This window comes from Oculina patagonica, chromosome 1 (assembly GCF_052425735.1).
Source record: "Oculina patagonica isolate OP01 chromosome 1, crgOcupat, whole genome shotgun sequence".
Taxonomy (NCBI): domain Eukaryota; kingdom Metazoa; phylum Cnidaria; class Anthozoa; order Scleractinia; family Oculinidae; genus Oculina; species Oculina patagonica.
In genome coordinates this window covers 43,898,263-43,914,848 of record NC_135758.1, presented here as the reverse complement: position 1 = coordinate 43,914,848, position 16,586 = coordinate 43,898,263, and the positions used below count along the sequence as shown (strand labels likewise).

At 39.2% G+C, this 16,586-nt stretch overlaps 1 protein-coding gene across 4 annotated transcripts in view; it reads left to right on the top strand.

The window, feature by feature from the left end:
- Positions 1-16,586, top strand: part of LOC144632851 (palmitoleoyl-protein carboxylesterase notum2-like) — a 40,221-nt gene that overhangs the window by 18,818 nt on the left and 4,817 nt on the right. Inside the window, exons 1-6 of one of the 4 annotated variants that reach the window (XM_078491601.1) lie at positions 4,614-4,902; positions 8,756-9,147; positions 10,875-11,112; positions 12,197-12,329; positions 14,884-14,967; positions 15,640-15,738. In XM_078491601.1, the coding sequence (XP_078347727.1) occupies positions 8,889-9,147; positions 10,875-11,112; positions 12,197-12,329; positions 14,884-14,967; positions 15,640-15,738 (813 nt within the window). In that variant the 5' untranslated portion in view covers positions 4,614-4,902; positions 8,756-8,888. Of the gene's footprint in view, positions 1-4,613; positions 4,903-5,894; positions 6,610-7,620; positions 9,148-10,874; positions 11,113-12,196; positions 12,330-14,883; positions 14,968-15,639; positions 15,739-16,586 lie in introns of those variants that run through there. The other 3 variants (XM_078491609.1, XM_078491618.1, XM_078491624.1) reach the window with 3 other exon arrangements.

Below are 16,586 nucleotides of genomic sequence, written 5' to 3'. Positions count from 1 at the left end.
ATATTCGCCTTATCGTGAAATAAACGTGAAAAAGATAAAAATTACGCACAATCGGTGGCAAGCTAAGAGCTGAGTGCTCTTCATCGAAAATATCTCGACTTATACCGCACCCTGTTGTCGCGCACCATACCGCAAAGTTAAGTTGCTGTGGCCAATAGCCCATATTTTGGCTAGCAAGCCACCTTTTTGACTCTTTTCCTGATGTATGCTTCAGTTTTGTTTTTTGAAAAATCTCTCTTAATTTCGTTGTGAAATATTGGTCTGGTGTGACGTAGATGTTGATTTTGCTGTTAAATATTTTTTTCAAACTCGGTGCGGCTTCGTGAAATCCAACCGCGGGAATTGGCAAAGATGAGCCTTTTGCGCCGCTTGGTGACAGCTGTTGTGGAAAACCGCCTGAAATTTGATTCACCCCCAGTGCTTTTTTCATCTCTGGGCTCCAATATTTGCTGTCAGAGCCAAAAACATTTATCAAATGGCCTTGCCCTGCCTTGTAATAAATGTCTGCCGTTGCTGTGTGGTTGTACGCGAACTCAACCTGTGCAACAAATTTTGTTCGGTCAGAGTTTGGATATTTTGCAAGAAAAGGTTTCCATGCATTGTCTTTTGCCGCTTTAGAAATTGTAGTTGCTTCTGGGGTTTTCATCCACTTCATAAAACCTCTTGTTTTTGCATCCATGGTCCTCTTTTATATTAAACATTTTTTATTTTTATTTAATATAAAAATGGTTGTGCTGACTGTTACCACAAAAGAAAATCCGAACACTGTTTATTTTGACCAGCCTATTCCAAAACCAAGCTATATCCGGCTTTTAAGTTGTTCTCTTTACAACAGCTGGAATAGTTTGGAAAAGGATGGAATAGTTTTTTATAAACAAGTGAACAAGGAAGAAAAGGCGCGTTATATACGGCAAGGAAACTTCTCACTCGATGACATTGGGAGTATTTTTGAAAAAGGATTTCCAGAGAAAAACATGTTTTCTGTAACAAAAGGCATTGCAGGCCGTTCATTGATAATAAAAGCAAAAGAGCCCAATTTAAAAACTTTTGGACTGAATGAAAGTCTTATTAAGTTCTTTAATTTGCCTGGGTTTGAGAATTACGCAAGTATTGAAAAGGAATTTTTTGAAACAATTGAGGTAAATAATGTTTCAAATCCTAAAAATTACTTCATCAACTGTGACCTTATCGACAAGCAACAAAGCTTGCTAAATGGTAAGCCATCAAGCCTTTTAGCGTTTTTTGACATACGTGGAAAACCGTATGAAAAAGTTTATTACCAAAATACACATTTTAACGTCTTGCGCGACGTTTCTGCTGAAGAAAATGTATCATCTCTGACTCTTTCGATTAGAGATGAGAATGGAAAGCCATTCGATTTTAACGGCTCAAATCTTACATATGAGTTGGAATTGAATTAAATTAAATACAAAATTAACTTTTATGTATACGAGACCATGTCATCTGCTAATGTTCTCCCGAGTGCCCCTGCTTATGGTGATCGCGAAGAAACACAACTTTATCCAAGCCTCCCAACAAATGCCGAGAATTTTCGGCTGACTGAAATAAGTAAAATTGAAAAAGAAATATCCGCTGAAGCTGAGCATTACAGGCTTGTGTTAAAAAAATATAAAAAAGTCCGGAAAGTTATTCACTATTCCGTGGTCTGTCTTGGCGCCGTGACGGCAGCTCTGTCTTCTGGAGCTGTTGCGACTTCACTTACTGGTGTTGGAATTGTTATCGGCGTGCCTGTTGCCGCAGTAGCAGGTATATCTGGCGCAGCTTCCACTGGCCTGTCAGTTATCAACAAAAAGCTTGAACGTAAAGTTAATAAGCACTCAAGAATCCTCGCTCTGGCTGTTGCAAAACATGACTCGATAAACAGCTCTGTCTCACAAGCTCTGAATGATAATCTTGTTTCTGACAAAGAGTTTCAACTGATCTTACGAGAAATGCAGAAATATCGTCAACTTAAAGAGACTTTACGTTCAAGCTTTGCACACAAACAAACAAATTCACAGCCAGACATCGAAAAAATACGACAAGAGATCATGAAAGCAGAAAGACAAAAAATGAAAAAAAAACTTCTCGAAAGCACCACCGACATTTCGAAATAAAATTTCAGTCCAATAGAACATTTTTTCATTTAATGAAAGAATGATTGTCTGCGCTCATCTTGTTGTTTACTTTGTGATTGAATATTTCACGCCAGAGTGGCAAAAAAATATTCGAGTCATCACTAAAGAGGTTGTTGATTGTCTGAACAACATTTGAGGCTGTCGTTCCTTTTTCCACGATCCACGATCCACGATCCTTCTTTTCCAAAAGACCCAAGCCCCCTCGACCTGCACGTCACGCTCTGACTGCGACAAAATAATTTAGCGACCGCCAGCAAAAGATGGGCCGCACGTATTTATTTGTTTTGACCAAAAAATAGGTGTGAAGCAGGGGGTTATTTCACTTTTATTTATTTTTTTTTCTTGGGAGCCGTGAAACAATATTGTATCTATTAATATAAGCAATCAATAAACATTACAAGTGTGTTAAGTAAAAATAATTTTATTCAGTTGCTAAGTTAAATGTTTCTTGACAACGGCGGACATTCATGGCCACGGTAACTAAGGTAAATTGTTCGTTGACAACGGCGGACATCTATGGCCACGGTATCCAAGGTAAATTGTTCGTTGACAACGGCGGACATTCATGGCCACGGTAACTAAGGTAAATTGTTCCTTGACAACGTCAGAATATTTTAAGCTTGTAAACTTGCAAGTTTTTGTCAATTCGGGTTACGCCATAACCCATTTGGTATTCTAATGTGTTGACGTTTTAAGGCATGTGACTTAGATAATTTTGTCAATTCGGGTTACGCCGTAACCCATTTGGCATGTGGTGTTGCCTGTGACTAAGATAATTTTTGTCAAGTTTAGCAAACGCTAAAGTTGTATCATCCCATCGTTAGACATCTACAAATGATTTATGTCGATAAACTGAGTTAAAACTTCTTAATTTTTGATATAGAAAGGTTTGATAAACGTCTTCAAGCATCCGATATACTTAACCTTGCGATCAAACTTCACGACCAAGCATCTGATTTTTGTCCGTAATTATTGCTTCGGCACGAATAGCTGATATGAAATATTAAAATCGGATCCTCGTTTGTCGTTTCCAAATGATTCATGTCCGTAAGCTGTGTCTTTGCTTCTTTTTCAATGAAGGTTTGATAAACGTCTTTATACATCGGCCATACTTGCTTGTGTAATACAAAAAAGCTTATGTGAATAATATAAAGTTATAATTTTAACTGTGATTGGTCACAAAAGACGTCATTACATCGGGAAATAACCTATTAACTAAAAATAGTAATGACGCCTGGTGAATAAAAATACCGTGACCTTATATTGTTCTTTTATGTGCTAGAAAGTTCTTAGCTCAATATTTCACGGTATATTTACATGTTAGTCAAATTAAATATTGTTGTTGAATAAATCATAGCTCTTACAACACACATACAAAGAGTTTGAGTTGTTTTCCGGCTAAAAATATTCAAAATGAAAAAAAAAAGAATTAGATTACGTCAAGGGGGTTTCCCACGCAATTGGCACAGGGTAAACAATGACTTCCTGTGTTACTCGATAATTTATGCACTCACCGGAGCGTGCAAGTTTTGTTTAGCTTGTCAAAACGTTTGCGACAACACTGCTGTCTAGTTTTTTTAATTTTTCAATCAGCTCGTCTGTTAAAAAGATTGTTATTTGTTTTTCATTTTCTTTAGTTTTTTTGTAGGTTGTAAACGCTTTTCCACGAGATCTTTTCAAGTTTTTCTTTACATTCAAGTTAATTTCTCCAGTTCTCCCTCTTCCCATCTTCGTTTACTCAATAAGAGCATTTGTTCAATTGAAAAATAATTCTGGCGCGCCTGTTCTTTGGGGCTTGGCGGGGGCCACTTGTTTTAGGACAGTCCTCAACAAGTGTTAAAAGGGTGCCTTTGCCTAGATACATGTGCATGGGTTGAAAGGCTGTCATCTAACCCCGACACACTTGCAATATGAGGGTTTTGGACGCAAATCCAAAAAAACAGTGAGGGGCGAGAATGGCGAAGCCGGCAGGCGAGCCAGGCGAAGCCCCGAACGCATTTTTTTGGATTTGCGCCAAAACCCTCATATTGCAAGTGTGTCCTTTGCATCAACAATCAATGGATTTTGATGACTTGCGGTTTCAAGGGAAACAATTCTTTGATATTACAAATAAAATTCATTACAAATGTTTTTGTAAGTATGATTAAATTTTTTATTAAAAAATATGCGTTTTCCTGTACTCCCCGCCGAGATTCAATAAAGTAGATAACGGTCCACCTCACTTGAATGTGTTTTTGCCATTATTTGTTTCCAAACATATTAAACGTGTCACAAACAGACTCTTTCAGATTTTGCTTTTTCGGCGAGTAAAAAAGATCGTGTTTAAAATCATATCAGCTGGTGTTGGATTGAATTTTTTAATCTTCCTTTGATTGCGGAACTATCATTCTGCTTTTTTATAAAGTGCTATCCGCTTCTTCGTAGACAAGCTTTTTAATGATCTTTTTTTGCAATTACAAGAATACATTGACCTGAGGGCAAAGAAGCCCGCGAACCAATGAAATATGAATAGCTTTCCAACACTCATATGTAGTGTGTTTACTCGATTTGCATTTGAATGTTTGCTTTGAGCGACCGATAAAGAATCAAGGCGACATTCAGTACTCCGTTTGCCTTTACGCAGTGGACAACTCAGTGCATTTCTTCGGGAAAAACGTCGAATGGAATCCGTGAAAACAATGCTGGTTATAGAAGTGTGTCACTGAAGTGGTATTATTTCCGATTATTGCATTTGAAGTCACGCAGTTGATTCGTGAATCTAGAGGTAAGTGGTTCAAGTACAGTAGCAAATGGTTTTGAAACCAAGTGCGTGCGATTGTCAAAGTTATTCAACGACCTAACAGCGATTACATTGTTGTAACAATGAATTCGAAAGGAACTGATTTTCCATTTAAAGGGTCTTTTATTCGCCGGCAATGAAACTCACGCCACCGAAATATACAACAATGACCTTGGAATACGTAAGAGGCTTTATAACCGTGCTTAGTGTAAAATTTTCGGCGGTTTCAGCGGTTTAGCGAGTTAGTCCCCTTCATGTTAAACCCTGTAAAATACATTTCTATTTCAGCCCTCTTATATGCGAGTCCAGCCGTATATTCGAATAGTGCGCTAGGTTCTCGAGACTTGATGGCCGGCGAAATCACTTCATTCGCTTTGTAGTTGCAGTTTCCGAGTGGCCTGTTAACTCTGTTATCAGTTTCTAAACAGTGTTGATATCAATCGCCTCGAGCACTCAAGATTCTCAGTCTTCCCAACATTCCCAGGTTTATAACCTATAAACGAGGAACCAAACTCGCAATACAGCTTTGTTGTGTTTTGGAATACAGTAATTCGTGATTCGTAGCAAGCAAGGAACCGTGTCAAAGCTTTAGTTAATTAATTGTTTATTCATTTGCTAACTTTTTGTTTCCTAGTTTTTCTTTTGATCAAAGGCTCCGTCAATTTTATTTGTTTATTTTCGTGACGACGAATATTAATTTTCTTTCAAATTAAAAGCAAATTAAATAAAGACCAACCAGTAAAACTAAGCCTATAACTTAATGAAACTGATCCGGGCTCTTTTCGGCTAAAAGCGCTAAATGCTAAATAAGAAAAAAAGAAATTAAACTATTTTGCAGCTGATATTCACCTGACATAAAAGAAAAGATCATAACAATTCATACGACAAATTTATAACACAGGAAGAACAAATTAAGCACAGAAAGGAATTAAACATGACAACCTTTGCACTGACAGCCATAAGCCCTAAAAGTGCGTCTGTGAAATTGCTAAACGGGAGTCACGAAAAATTATCCATGCGTTCATTTTTCAAATCAACGTCCAATGGAATCTAACGTAGTTTTACAGCAGAAAACCTCACGATATCTCAGATTTACTTATAAACTTAGGACAAATTGCTTTCAGCGTAATCTGCCTTATTTTTAAACTACACACAGGAACTGAAATTAATCTTTTATGTTTTGAGGCACATATGGAACTCATCGGAGTGCTGCACATAAAACATAATTGTTTTCTGCGGGCGTGAACTCAGGGAAACGCACGGAATTCTTTGTCTTTATGAAAATACAAGATGCATGGGGCAAGCGACATTACGCTCGTTAACCAGATCGGTTCTGTGCAAGCGAAGAACGCCGGGTGGTATCTCTGTAACAACTACGTACTCTCTATTATGCATGAGCTTCGTGGCCAATAGGAACGTTCATCTTATGGCAAACATTTGTTTAAGTACTTGTCGAGCTATGGCGCCGGCTGTCTCCTTAGAACAGAATAAGGCATGCTAACGACGAGTGAATGTTTTGGGGTGGAGTTCGAACTTTCTTGATAAAAGGGATAGAGGCATTTGGCCAACAGAGATTTTCTGTCAGTTTGAGAAATGCTGCGAAGCGATAGCAGAATTTATCCACTGGAACTTCGAGATTAGCTTTGCGTGAAAAATTCAGTGCCACTTTGTGGGAGATAGAGATCTACAAAGGTGAGAATTGAATCTCCTGCATGCGTCTGCAATTACCACACAGTTTGGGGCATTTGTGACAAAAGCTTTACATCGGTAAGAACCCTTGGAACTCAGTAGGAGCTAGAAATTCATCTCCAAAAGACTTTGATTTTCTACAACAGCTCCCTGACCAACATCGACTTATTTGTCCTATTATTGATTCACACAACCTATTTCTTAACATATATTTTTAGCATGTTTTAGGAATTCAGAAAAGGAAACAAGAAGGATATTTTTTGTTTCAAAGTATATTACAATTAACAATGCGTGGGTTGTCGAGTAAAAAGTAAGAACGATAGCCAGCAATGTTTTTATTTTCTGCCACTAAGTTTACTGAGCCACAAAAACTAATTCTTAACTCTTGAGGAATTCACTTCACAGTCTTAAGAGAACAACAGTAGTAGCCTACACTAGTGACATTAGTGGGTCGTGTCCACAAACAATGTTTGCATAAACGTGTTCAAAGTGACCCTTCTCTTGAAAAAGGCCAGCGTTTTGGGTGGCAGGACATGCCTATAGGCCGAAATAGACCTGCCGAACTGGAGGCTGGCTATACAAAAGGAACTAATGCTAGCTGACTTCTGAAGGCAAGAACGGGGACACACCGGTTTCAAGGAACCGACAAATTCGAAATCCGGTCCAAAGGTTTTGCATGCAACGAAGCTGCTATTTTTTTAGCCAATCCTGCTAAAAAAAATTTCAAACAGTCTTCTGGAGAACACTGGACACTTTCAGAACAAAACAGTTTTCTGAATGAGTGGAAAAACCCAAAAAACCCCTAAACCAGCTCTAGGTCTCAAGTACTGCAGCGGCCGATTGCATATGCTCGGATCATCTTCGTGTTCTACGATCATTAGGTACTATACATATCCCGAAAGATTCCGAACATTCATATCAGTTTTGTTCAAGAGAAAATGATTTTCTCTTGTTTTGTTTTAGAGAAATGCGTTTCCCGCGAAAATGCTCTTTCCGCATAAGATCGCACGTGGCAACTCGAATCGATTCCGAGAACTGATGAAAAGTTGTAATTGTTTCATTGGGCTATTATTTGAATTTTAACCAATCACGAATTCGAATCTTTGTTTCTCCACTTTCCCGCGTAAAAGATAGACAATTTGAATTTTATAGAGAGCTACTGCAAAAAAAATCATCTGTACTTCTAGTTTTATGGTTTTGGCGAGAGAGAGGCAGGGTAGGAATTGGCCAGCAAAACAAACAAACAAATAAACGGCAAAGAGATTTCTCATACAAAGACTTATTTTCTCTTGCGAGCATACAACCGACACAAGTGACGCACCTGCTACAGATAAACAGCAAAACAAACAAACAAACTCCTTAATAGCCAACGGCATGACGCACCTGCTGCCAACAAACAAAGATGAACTAACTAAAAAGGCACGGGTAAAAAAGGCGATGAAAACAAATCTCAATTAACCTTTTTTCATTTGTTTTATTAAGTGATACCTGGAAAAAAGCTGTTAAAAACGGGATAAAAAGTTTGCGTTTTTGTGTTTTTTTTTTCTTCCTGCCAAGTGCCAACTCCACTTTCTCTACAACACTGCACTGTGCCCACGCGTCCGCTTCAAACTAAGTACTCGACCAGACGCTCGACTAATTCTCCGCAAGTATATTGTCGTATTACATTAAACCGACAAATCTACGCCACAAAGTACTGTAAACCTCTCAGGTGTTGTTTGGCGATGTGTCGTGTGCTCTCATTGGCAATTATCTATTATTATCGACAATGGATAATAATTAGCAATTAAATGAACCCGGCTGACGTCACGGTTTGAAAGCCTTTCCACTGTGTGTTTACAGTCAGTTTTATGAAACATGTGCAATCACTTATGGAGAAATCGCGTGGCTTAGATTTCACTTCTGTTCTTAGTGGAAGCTCGCAAATATGTCAGAGGGTGTTTTAACATCGTGACACTGTCCACTGTCTCTCTGACGCGCACTACACGGACAAGAACGATGCGAATACCGTCTTGGTCTAAATGAATTGCACGTGTGGAGAGCAAACCCGCTTATTGTCACAAATGTTATGCAGACTTAAGGCACTCTCGAAATTGATTTGGTGTTCTAAATCTCTTAACCTTGCTGTTAAACCTCTTCAAAACCGCAGAAATCCTTCCGTGGAGACTTTACGAATCGGTTATTAGCAACAAGCGAGTGAACAGAGCCTCTTGAAGCGGAAAGGTTGGCTTCCCACAACACGAAAGGACTGAGATTTCGTGTTCGAAGACACGACTTCGGCGATGTGGTACCGAAGACTGGTGCTTACTGTTTGGTTGGCGATGATTTGCTGCGTCGGAGGGTGGCAGGATTTTGGATCTGTAAGCCGCCTTCAGCCGTACGGGAGACCCTTCAAACTCAACAGCTTGAGAGACAGTTTACCAAATACTCAGCCCCGAGCGCGCCGGGAGTCGAGCCGACGACGTCCCCGGGGAAAGTACAAGTACAATCTAAAGCGGACGGCTATTCGGGATGCGACGAACAGGAATGCTTTATGCCTAGGTAAGATTGATAAATGAGTTATGTTATTGTGGTGGATTTATGCTTGTTATATTCGCATTGCGCAGCTGAATCTGTACGTGCGCTCTTGCTGATCTTTCACCCAGGGGTCGGATTTCAACTTTTGGATCGCTGATCATGTCGATTGTGCTTTTAATCCAATGGTTTAAAAAGTTTTTTCTCTAGCACTGTTGCGGTAAAGCTTTCCTTTAGACAGCGTTAAGAGCATTTTTAAGTGAGACTGCCCCGGGGGACTGACTCTGTGTTTTTTGCGGCGGAGCAATAACAGAATATTGAATGAAAAAGTAAACTGTTTTGATCTTGAAAGGGAAGTGCTTCGTGGACGTCGTATCCGTGGTTTGACATTTTCGCTAATGATAAAATGTATCACATTCATAGCACACGTTGGGTCAAATATATTCACAGACAGTAGCGAGCAATCTTTGGTATTCCTACAGTAGTTTGTAGATTTAACGCTTCATTGCAATCGAGAGTGTCAGTCGCTTGGACTTGCAGATGATCTATTTGCTATTTTCTAATTTATGCGTGTGCGGCGAAACTTTGAAGATGAGAAAACATCCGTATGTTTTGTCTTGTCGTGGCTCGGTGTTTCTTTACTCTAGAGTGTTCGACCAAACAGTCACTTAATTGTGCGTGAAAGTATAACCCAATCGCCCCAATTTCCGACAGATTTCGAGAACAGACTCTTGCTTTTAAAAACCCTGTCGCCGCGAAAGTCTATTGTCTGCCGCGAAAGTTGCAAATTGTCGGAATTTGTGCTTTGATGGTTTTAAGCATTTTAAACTTGTGTTTTCAATTTGTGGCAATTCGGCTTAATGGATTTTTTACTGAACAGCCGTGTAAACAAACTTGTATTATGAATGCTTGCTTTGCATATCAATATCTTAGCATTTGTGCGAATTTCTAGCTCACAAGTGGAAAATGTTTCCCCTCTTTGTGTCTACGGCTGGTTAAATCGTTTATTATCGGCAATCAGACATTCTAAAAACAGCTTGAAAAGTCGTGTGTACGTTTGGCGTTTATCAGATGTGGGTCATTTTTATTCAAATCTGGAAATTCAATCAGGTTTCCCATCTTGACACCAGAAGTTTCGCATGACTGCTGACCAGTGTTTACGTGACATCGCCGATTCATTTGCAGTGATTTCAGATATAATGTAAAAATTATTTATATTTGTCGTGTAGTATTTGAAATACTACAGCTAAATTAAGAGCTTACAGTAATGGTTGTTTTGGTTGCTAGCAATTAAGCAGTAAAATTTTTCGCAAGATAAGAAAAATTTTGAAGCAACATGAATATTTCCTAATTTATTATTTCAAATTCTCTCCAGACACCTGTCTGCTTCTTGGCATAAAAGTGATCTTTTGAATTTAAATTGCATGTATAAGCAAACATTTTGCATTGTTTTACATCACTGTATACATGTATACATGTATACATGTACTTCCGTTTGCCCCCCCCCCCCCGGGCCCATCATCCTCATCCGGTGCCCCCCCGATTCCCCCTCTACCAGATACAGTACATAGAGTAGCTAGTGTTTAACAAACGTATTTCCATCACCTCCCCACGCTCCCGCCCTCCCGGATTGCCCCTCCCTTCCCACCCGAACCCCTACGAAGTGTAAGCCCAGGCTTATAACGGAATACGGTACATGTATAAAATACTAAAATTTGTGTTCAACTAACTGTAACATTGACTGTTCATTTCAGATGGTTCAGAAGCTGTATTTTATCTGAGTCGAAATCCAGAATCTAAACACTGGGTAGTGCAGTTACAAGCAGGAGGATCATGCGGGACATATGACTCATGCTTAGATAGATCTAAAGGCTCTTTTGGCTCTTCAAAAAACTACAGCGATTTTATGACAGGGACATTTGTAGCTTCTGACGACCCAGCTGAGAATCCCATGTTTTCATCATGGAACAAAGTATTTGTGCCATATTGCAGGTACTGTCACATAATTGCACTGAAAATGTGCATGTATGGTACAAAAATCATAAAAAATAGATATTTAAAATATATCATTAAATTATTCATTTTGTATAGGGGGTCCTGAATGGGGTCTTAAATCCCATTTCCCAGCCCAAATTTTGCTAAATCCCATTTCCCAGCCTATTTAATTTTGTTTGTGATTCCCAGTCCCAGTGACCCAAATCCTGTTTTTAATTATGCCTCCTATTTGTTCCTCGCGCGCCGCCGCGTGCGGGGTGTTGTCCCTCCGGCGGGTCTCGTGTGGGTCCTCTTTTTCTTTTTTTTGTGGCTTGGTGTGTGGCGGGCCCCCCGCCTGGTGGCCTTGGTGGCGTCAAACTTGTCAGATCTTCGGCTGGGTCGGGGGTTCGTCCGGCTGGGTTTTTTTTTTTTTTTTTTTTTTTTTTTTTGTGTGTTCTCTGGCCTTCTTTTCGTTTTTCTTTTCACATGTCTCCCTTCCCTCCCCCGCTTTCTTCTCGCCTCGGGGCGCGGGCGGGCCGTCCCCCCGTTCGTTCTTCTTCTTTTTTTTCCTCATTTCCAAATCGACTTCCAATTCGGTGCCTGCGCTTCCCCCTCACCTCTTTACGACCAGCCACCATCTTCCGGGCCCGGTGGGGTGTCGGGCCTCCCGTCTCATTCTCTGCCTACGTGGAATGATTGTCACATTGTTCCTTATTCCACTCCTCCCCCCTCCCCAACCCAGCCCGGTCACGTAACTAGTAAACTATTGATTCATGTTGTAATGTACACATTCAAAATTTTAAATTCTCAGGATCATTCACCAGTGTTTGAGTAAATTCACCATATTGTAAGCCCGTTAATTTATGTGTTATATACAATGAAGTACTGACTGCAGTTATCAGTATGAACTTGGCAGAGAGTTTGCTTGTTTGACATGCATATATGGTTGCTATATGAAAGGGCATTTGAGGAAGCAGTGTTGAAGTTGACATCAAGCTTTATAGGTCAAATATGTTAATTAAATTTATAATTTTGTAGTTCTCCTGTGGTTAGGACTTAGTATAAGTAAGAATGTCTGATGAACAATTTCTTGGTCTTTCAGTGGTGATGTATTCGTTGGTAGAAGGGGGAAAAACAAGAATGGCCATGGCATGAACATGTTTGGACATTTTATAGTGAAAGCTGTATTTTTACAGCTCATTGAAGACTACCGGATAAACAGATCAGGCACAAAGGTACAGGCTTGCAGGGGTATAAATAAATATACCTGTATAAGCAATTATAATTTATATGCTGTGGTTCCATTTTGTCTTTGGTTCAATTTTTTTATTTTTAATTTTTTTATTTATTTATTATTTTTTTTTTTGGGGGGGGGGGTTGGTAATGTATGATAATAAGTTTGAAACAAAGGAAAATACAATGTATTACAGGGCTGTCACTAAGGGCCGGGGGCCGGGAATTTTTCCCTGGCTACAATGACTTTGAGCCCTGGCTACTTTGATACAAAACCAAAACATTGGAAAGTGAAAAATACATCAAATGACAAAATTGTGAATTAAAAAACCAAACCAATAGTTTATTAGTACAAATTATTATTCACCTTTTAAAGAGAGCAATTTACCATTCATGTAAGACTGTGATTGAAAACGGGTAAATGTTGAACATTGCAATCTTCCTTTGAAAGCGCATAATTTTACGACGTGTTAGTTTCATTCGGATTCTCTTGTTGTCGGAGTTTCTGGCTCCATGTGAAAATGTCATCGAAAAAACGGAAGGCAAAAGTGATTTACCTTAAGGTTACTACTGTTAGCGGCTACTAATTTTAGCGATTTTAGCGAGTTGGGCAAAAGTCGCTCAATTTAGTACTCGCTAAATTTTGTCTTGGTGAAGGTCGGGCAACAATTAAGAAGGTTTGGGAGAGAGCTCGGATCGCCGTCATCGTGGAGAATGGCTGATTTCCCTGACGAGGACCCACTTTCTAACATTTGCAATTCCCTTTGTTCTTTCTGACAATGATAATGTTTGTTCAATTTCTAGTGACTTTGTTCTATTGCTGAACATATTTTTCCATCTTTTTTTTTAAATTTCGGAAAATCGCTAAATTTAATAGTCGCTAAATCTTGCTCAGAAAAAATCGCTAAAATTAGTAGTCCCTAGAAATAGTAACCTTGAGGTAAATGAATGAAGAAAACTGGATTCCTTCTTATCTTCTGTCTCTGCTTCAAGGCAAGAATATGTTTAACTGAAGAAAAAACAGTTTGGGCTTCAGCATTTCTCTTTCAAATCGATCATGGGGATAATGCGTGAAAGAATTTGCACATGATGTGGACTTGCCGTAGTTGAACTATGAACACTTTCCACACAAAAAAGACGGCGCTCAGTTAACTGCAAACTCGCAACATTATGCATGTGTCCTCCTCTTACCTGTTTTAATGCTGTTTAAATCAGTTACGCCTACACATCAATAAACACAGATCAGTCGTACAGGGCTTGTATACGTTCCAGATATTACTTTGTCTGAAAAAAATTGGGTTTAAGGGGAAAAAAGTTGTGTTAAAAAAGGTAAAAAAAAAAAAAAAAAAAAAAAATTTTTTCCCAACCCCAATTTTTTTTCTTTTGGCCGAATTATTTCCCTTTTTCCCCTTTCCCCAACCTTTTTTTTCTTTCACGCTGTTAGTCAAAACAGGCCGTTTCAAATCCCAAAATAAACGAAACTTTCAAAAACTTGTCAGAGTCTTGTCGAATGCCGTAGAGAAAATAGTAGGTTAAGTAAAATAAAAAAAAAAAAAAAAAAAAAAAAATTTTTTTTTTCAAAAAACCCCCCCCCCCCCCCCCCCCCTATCAACAGCCAACACTAGAAAAATCTTGTCCCCCAGCTACATTTTTCATTTCCCCACCTACTTGAAAAATTAGTGACAGCCCTGTGCATACACTTCCTTAAAGTTAATGGCCTTTGAGGCCCTCCTGCACCCAGGAATTTCCAATCCCTTCTGTGGGGGGAGTATGATGGCATTTTCTGGAACCACACAATTTAAACCAAGGATAAAATTGAACCACAACATAATATTTATTGTGAATTATAATAATGTGCTCTGTGATTGATTCTTGCTGACATGATGCCCTATTGTCCATGGCTTTTGTAATGATTCTTGCACAAATATGCATTTTTAGCAAACATATTTATGGTGACGTCTTTTCCTGTAAGTTACCCAAAATTAGTAAAATTAATACATTACAACCATATACTTGCCACTGTAAATATTACAGTGCTGTAATAATAAATGTTTGTAATTATATGGAAAAATATCTAAGCTATATTGTAGTCTGTATCTGTAATATCAAGCTACACTCCCAGTATGGACTGGGAAAATGTTGGCCTTAGGTCTTGACAGTTGTTTAAAACTTTTGAGATCCATACAGCAAAAAGGCCTAAGAAAGCTTGGTCGATAAGAAATCTATTACCCAACATTATAACAAAACAGAGCAGCAGAAACATAACTTGGTCCAATACTTGGATAATGTTGGACCAGCAATGAAGCACTCTGATTGGAAGATTTAAGTTATGGCCCTCTCAGCTGCCTTATATTAGTTGTGTGGTAAAAAGATATATAGTGTATGTTATTGTACCACAATTACATGCTTTTTTTAAAAGATGTCCATGTATGGTTTAAAGTCTGTATTAGATAACTAGTTGGAAGAATTTATATTTCAATATTAAGAATGAAAAGGCTGATGAAACAAGGATCATTCTTTGCATACCACTGACGTGAATGTTGACTGTCTTTGCAGATTCTGTTTGGAGGAGCATCTTCTGGTGGGCTAGGCATGTTGGCAAACATTGACTTTATCCAAGAACTTGTAAAACCTGCTGAGGTATGGGAGCAAACTTATTTGAAAATACCAGTTCAACATTTTTAGGGTACAATAAAAAATCCAAATTTTTTTTTTTTGTTCACATCCCCCCCCTACCCACCAAACCCACCCCCCATTTATGAATAAGGTTAGCTTAACACAGAGCACAAACAAAATACTTCATTACTACTACTGTGATTGAAGTGCCCCAGGTGCAGGGTATGGCCTATTTTTTTTTCTTTTTCAATTTTCCACTTTCTCGTAAGAAGTACTTTTGGTGATCAAATTAATTGTGAAGTTCGAGAAATTCTAGAAATTAAGGGTTGGGAAATCTGGATCCCACTGATCTCACTGAGCTATCATATTTTATTAAACAAATGGGACTTTAAGGCAGGGGTTTTAATAAAATGTGGTCTACCGCCACCTATAGGGCCTTATTTGGCAATCTGTTAAGATTTCATTTATACGATTTATACCGGTTTGTGGTCAATCAAAATAATCATCAACAACACTCTTTTGATGTCCAGCTTCTACATAAATTTCTAAGTTTACTGAGGCAGGTATGTCCCAAGAACCCCCTTGGGAAAAGGTGCCTCACAGCCACTTGTTCCACCCTCAGAAGCCACTTATTAAAAGTGTTTTGAAACCCCTGTTAAAGAGGCTTTAACTTTGATTCTGTCAATTTCTTTACAGATTCGAGGCTATAACGATGGTGGTTGGTTTACATTGTATCCTAACTTTGGTGAAACAGCAAATGCAGGACCACCATATTTCTTTAAAGTATTGAGCTATGTAAGTACAGCACAGTGTACATGTATGTCATTAGCCAGTCAGGCGCTCGTTAGGGGGGGGGGGGGAAAAGAGGAGAAAAAAAAGGGGGGGGGGGGGGGGGGGGGGGGGGGGGGGGGGGGGGGACGTCTGTGAGATTAATAAAAAAAAATATTTCCGCCCACTTCTAGACCTCCGACAGGGCCCAGGTAACATGAGCGGACACGCTCGGGGCTGTCGTTTTCAGTGTCAATAATCAGATTTCTGAGAGATTCCCGGTAATAACGGGAGCTCTCAATTTCCACGTCGGAAATGCCCTTATTTTATCGCCGCCGATCTGGATTTCTGTCCGTAATAGAGACGCCCCCTCCCCCCCCCGTCCGCAACTAGCGGGGTGTCTGCAACAGGCTAGAGTATGACTGTAACATGTAATTTTGTGAAGATGAAATATTCAGCATATCACGAGCGTGGGACAAAGAAAAAAATCTGAGTCCCCGACCGGAATTGAACCCGGTTCACATATAAACCTAGTAAAATGGCCTTGCTTACCATGAATTCTCGTAGCTCAGAGGACCTCAGTGGATAGAGCACCCGCTGGTGTCCCAGAGGTCATGGGTTCGATTCCAGTTGGGGACTCAGATTTTTTCTTTGTCCCACGCTTGCAACATCTGAATACTTCATCTTCACATTTCATTTACCGAGCTTAAAAGATTGATTGGTTAGGCAGACTAACCAAAGATAGCAAGAAGTCCCTAGCTATAGTTTACCTTGAAAGTGAAAAGCATTATTTGCCTGCTTGAAGCCTTATGTGAATTGGCTTAGGCTCAGCAATAAATGTCAAAAGAGCATTAAGTAACCAGGTTTTGTTGTGT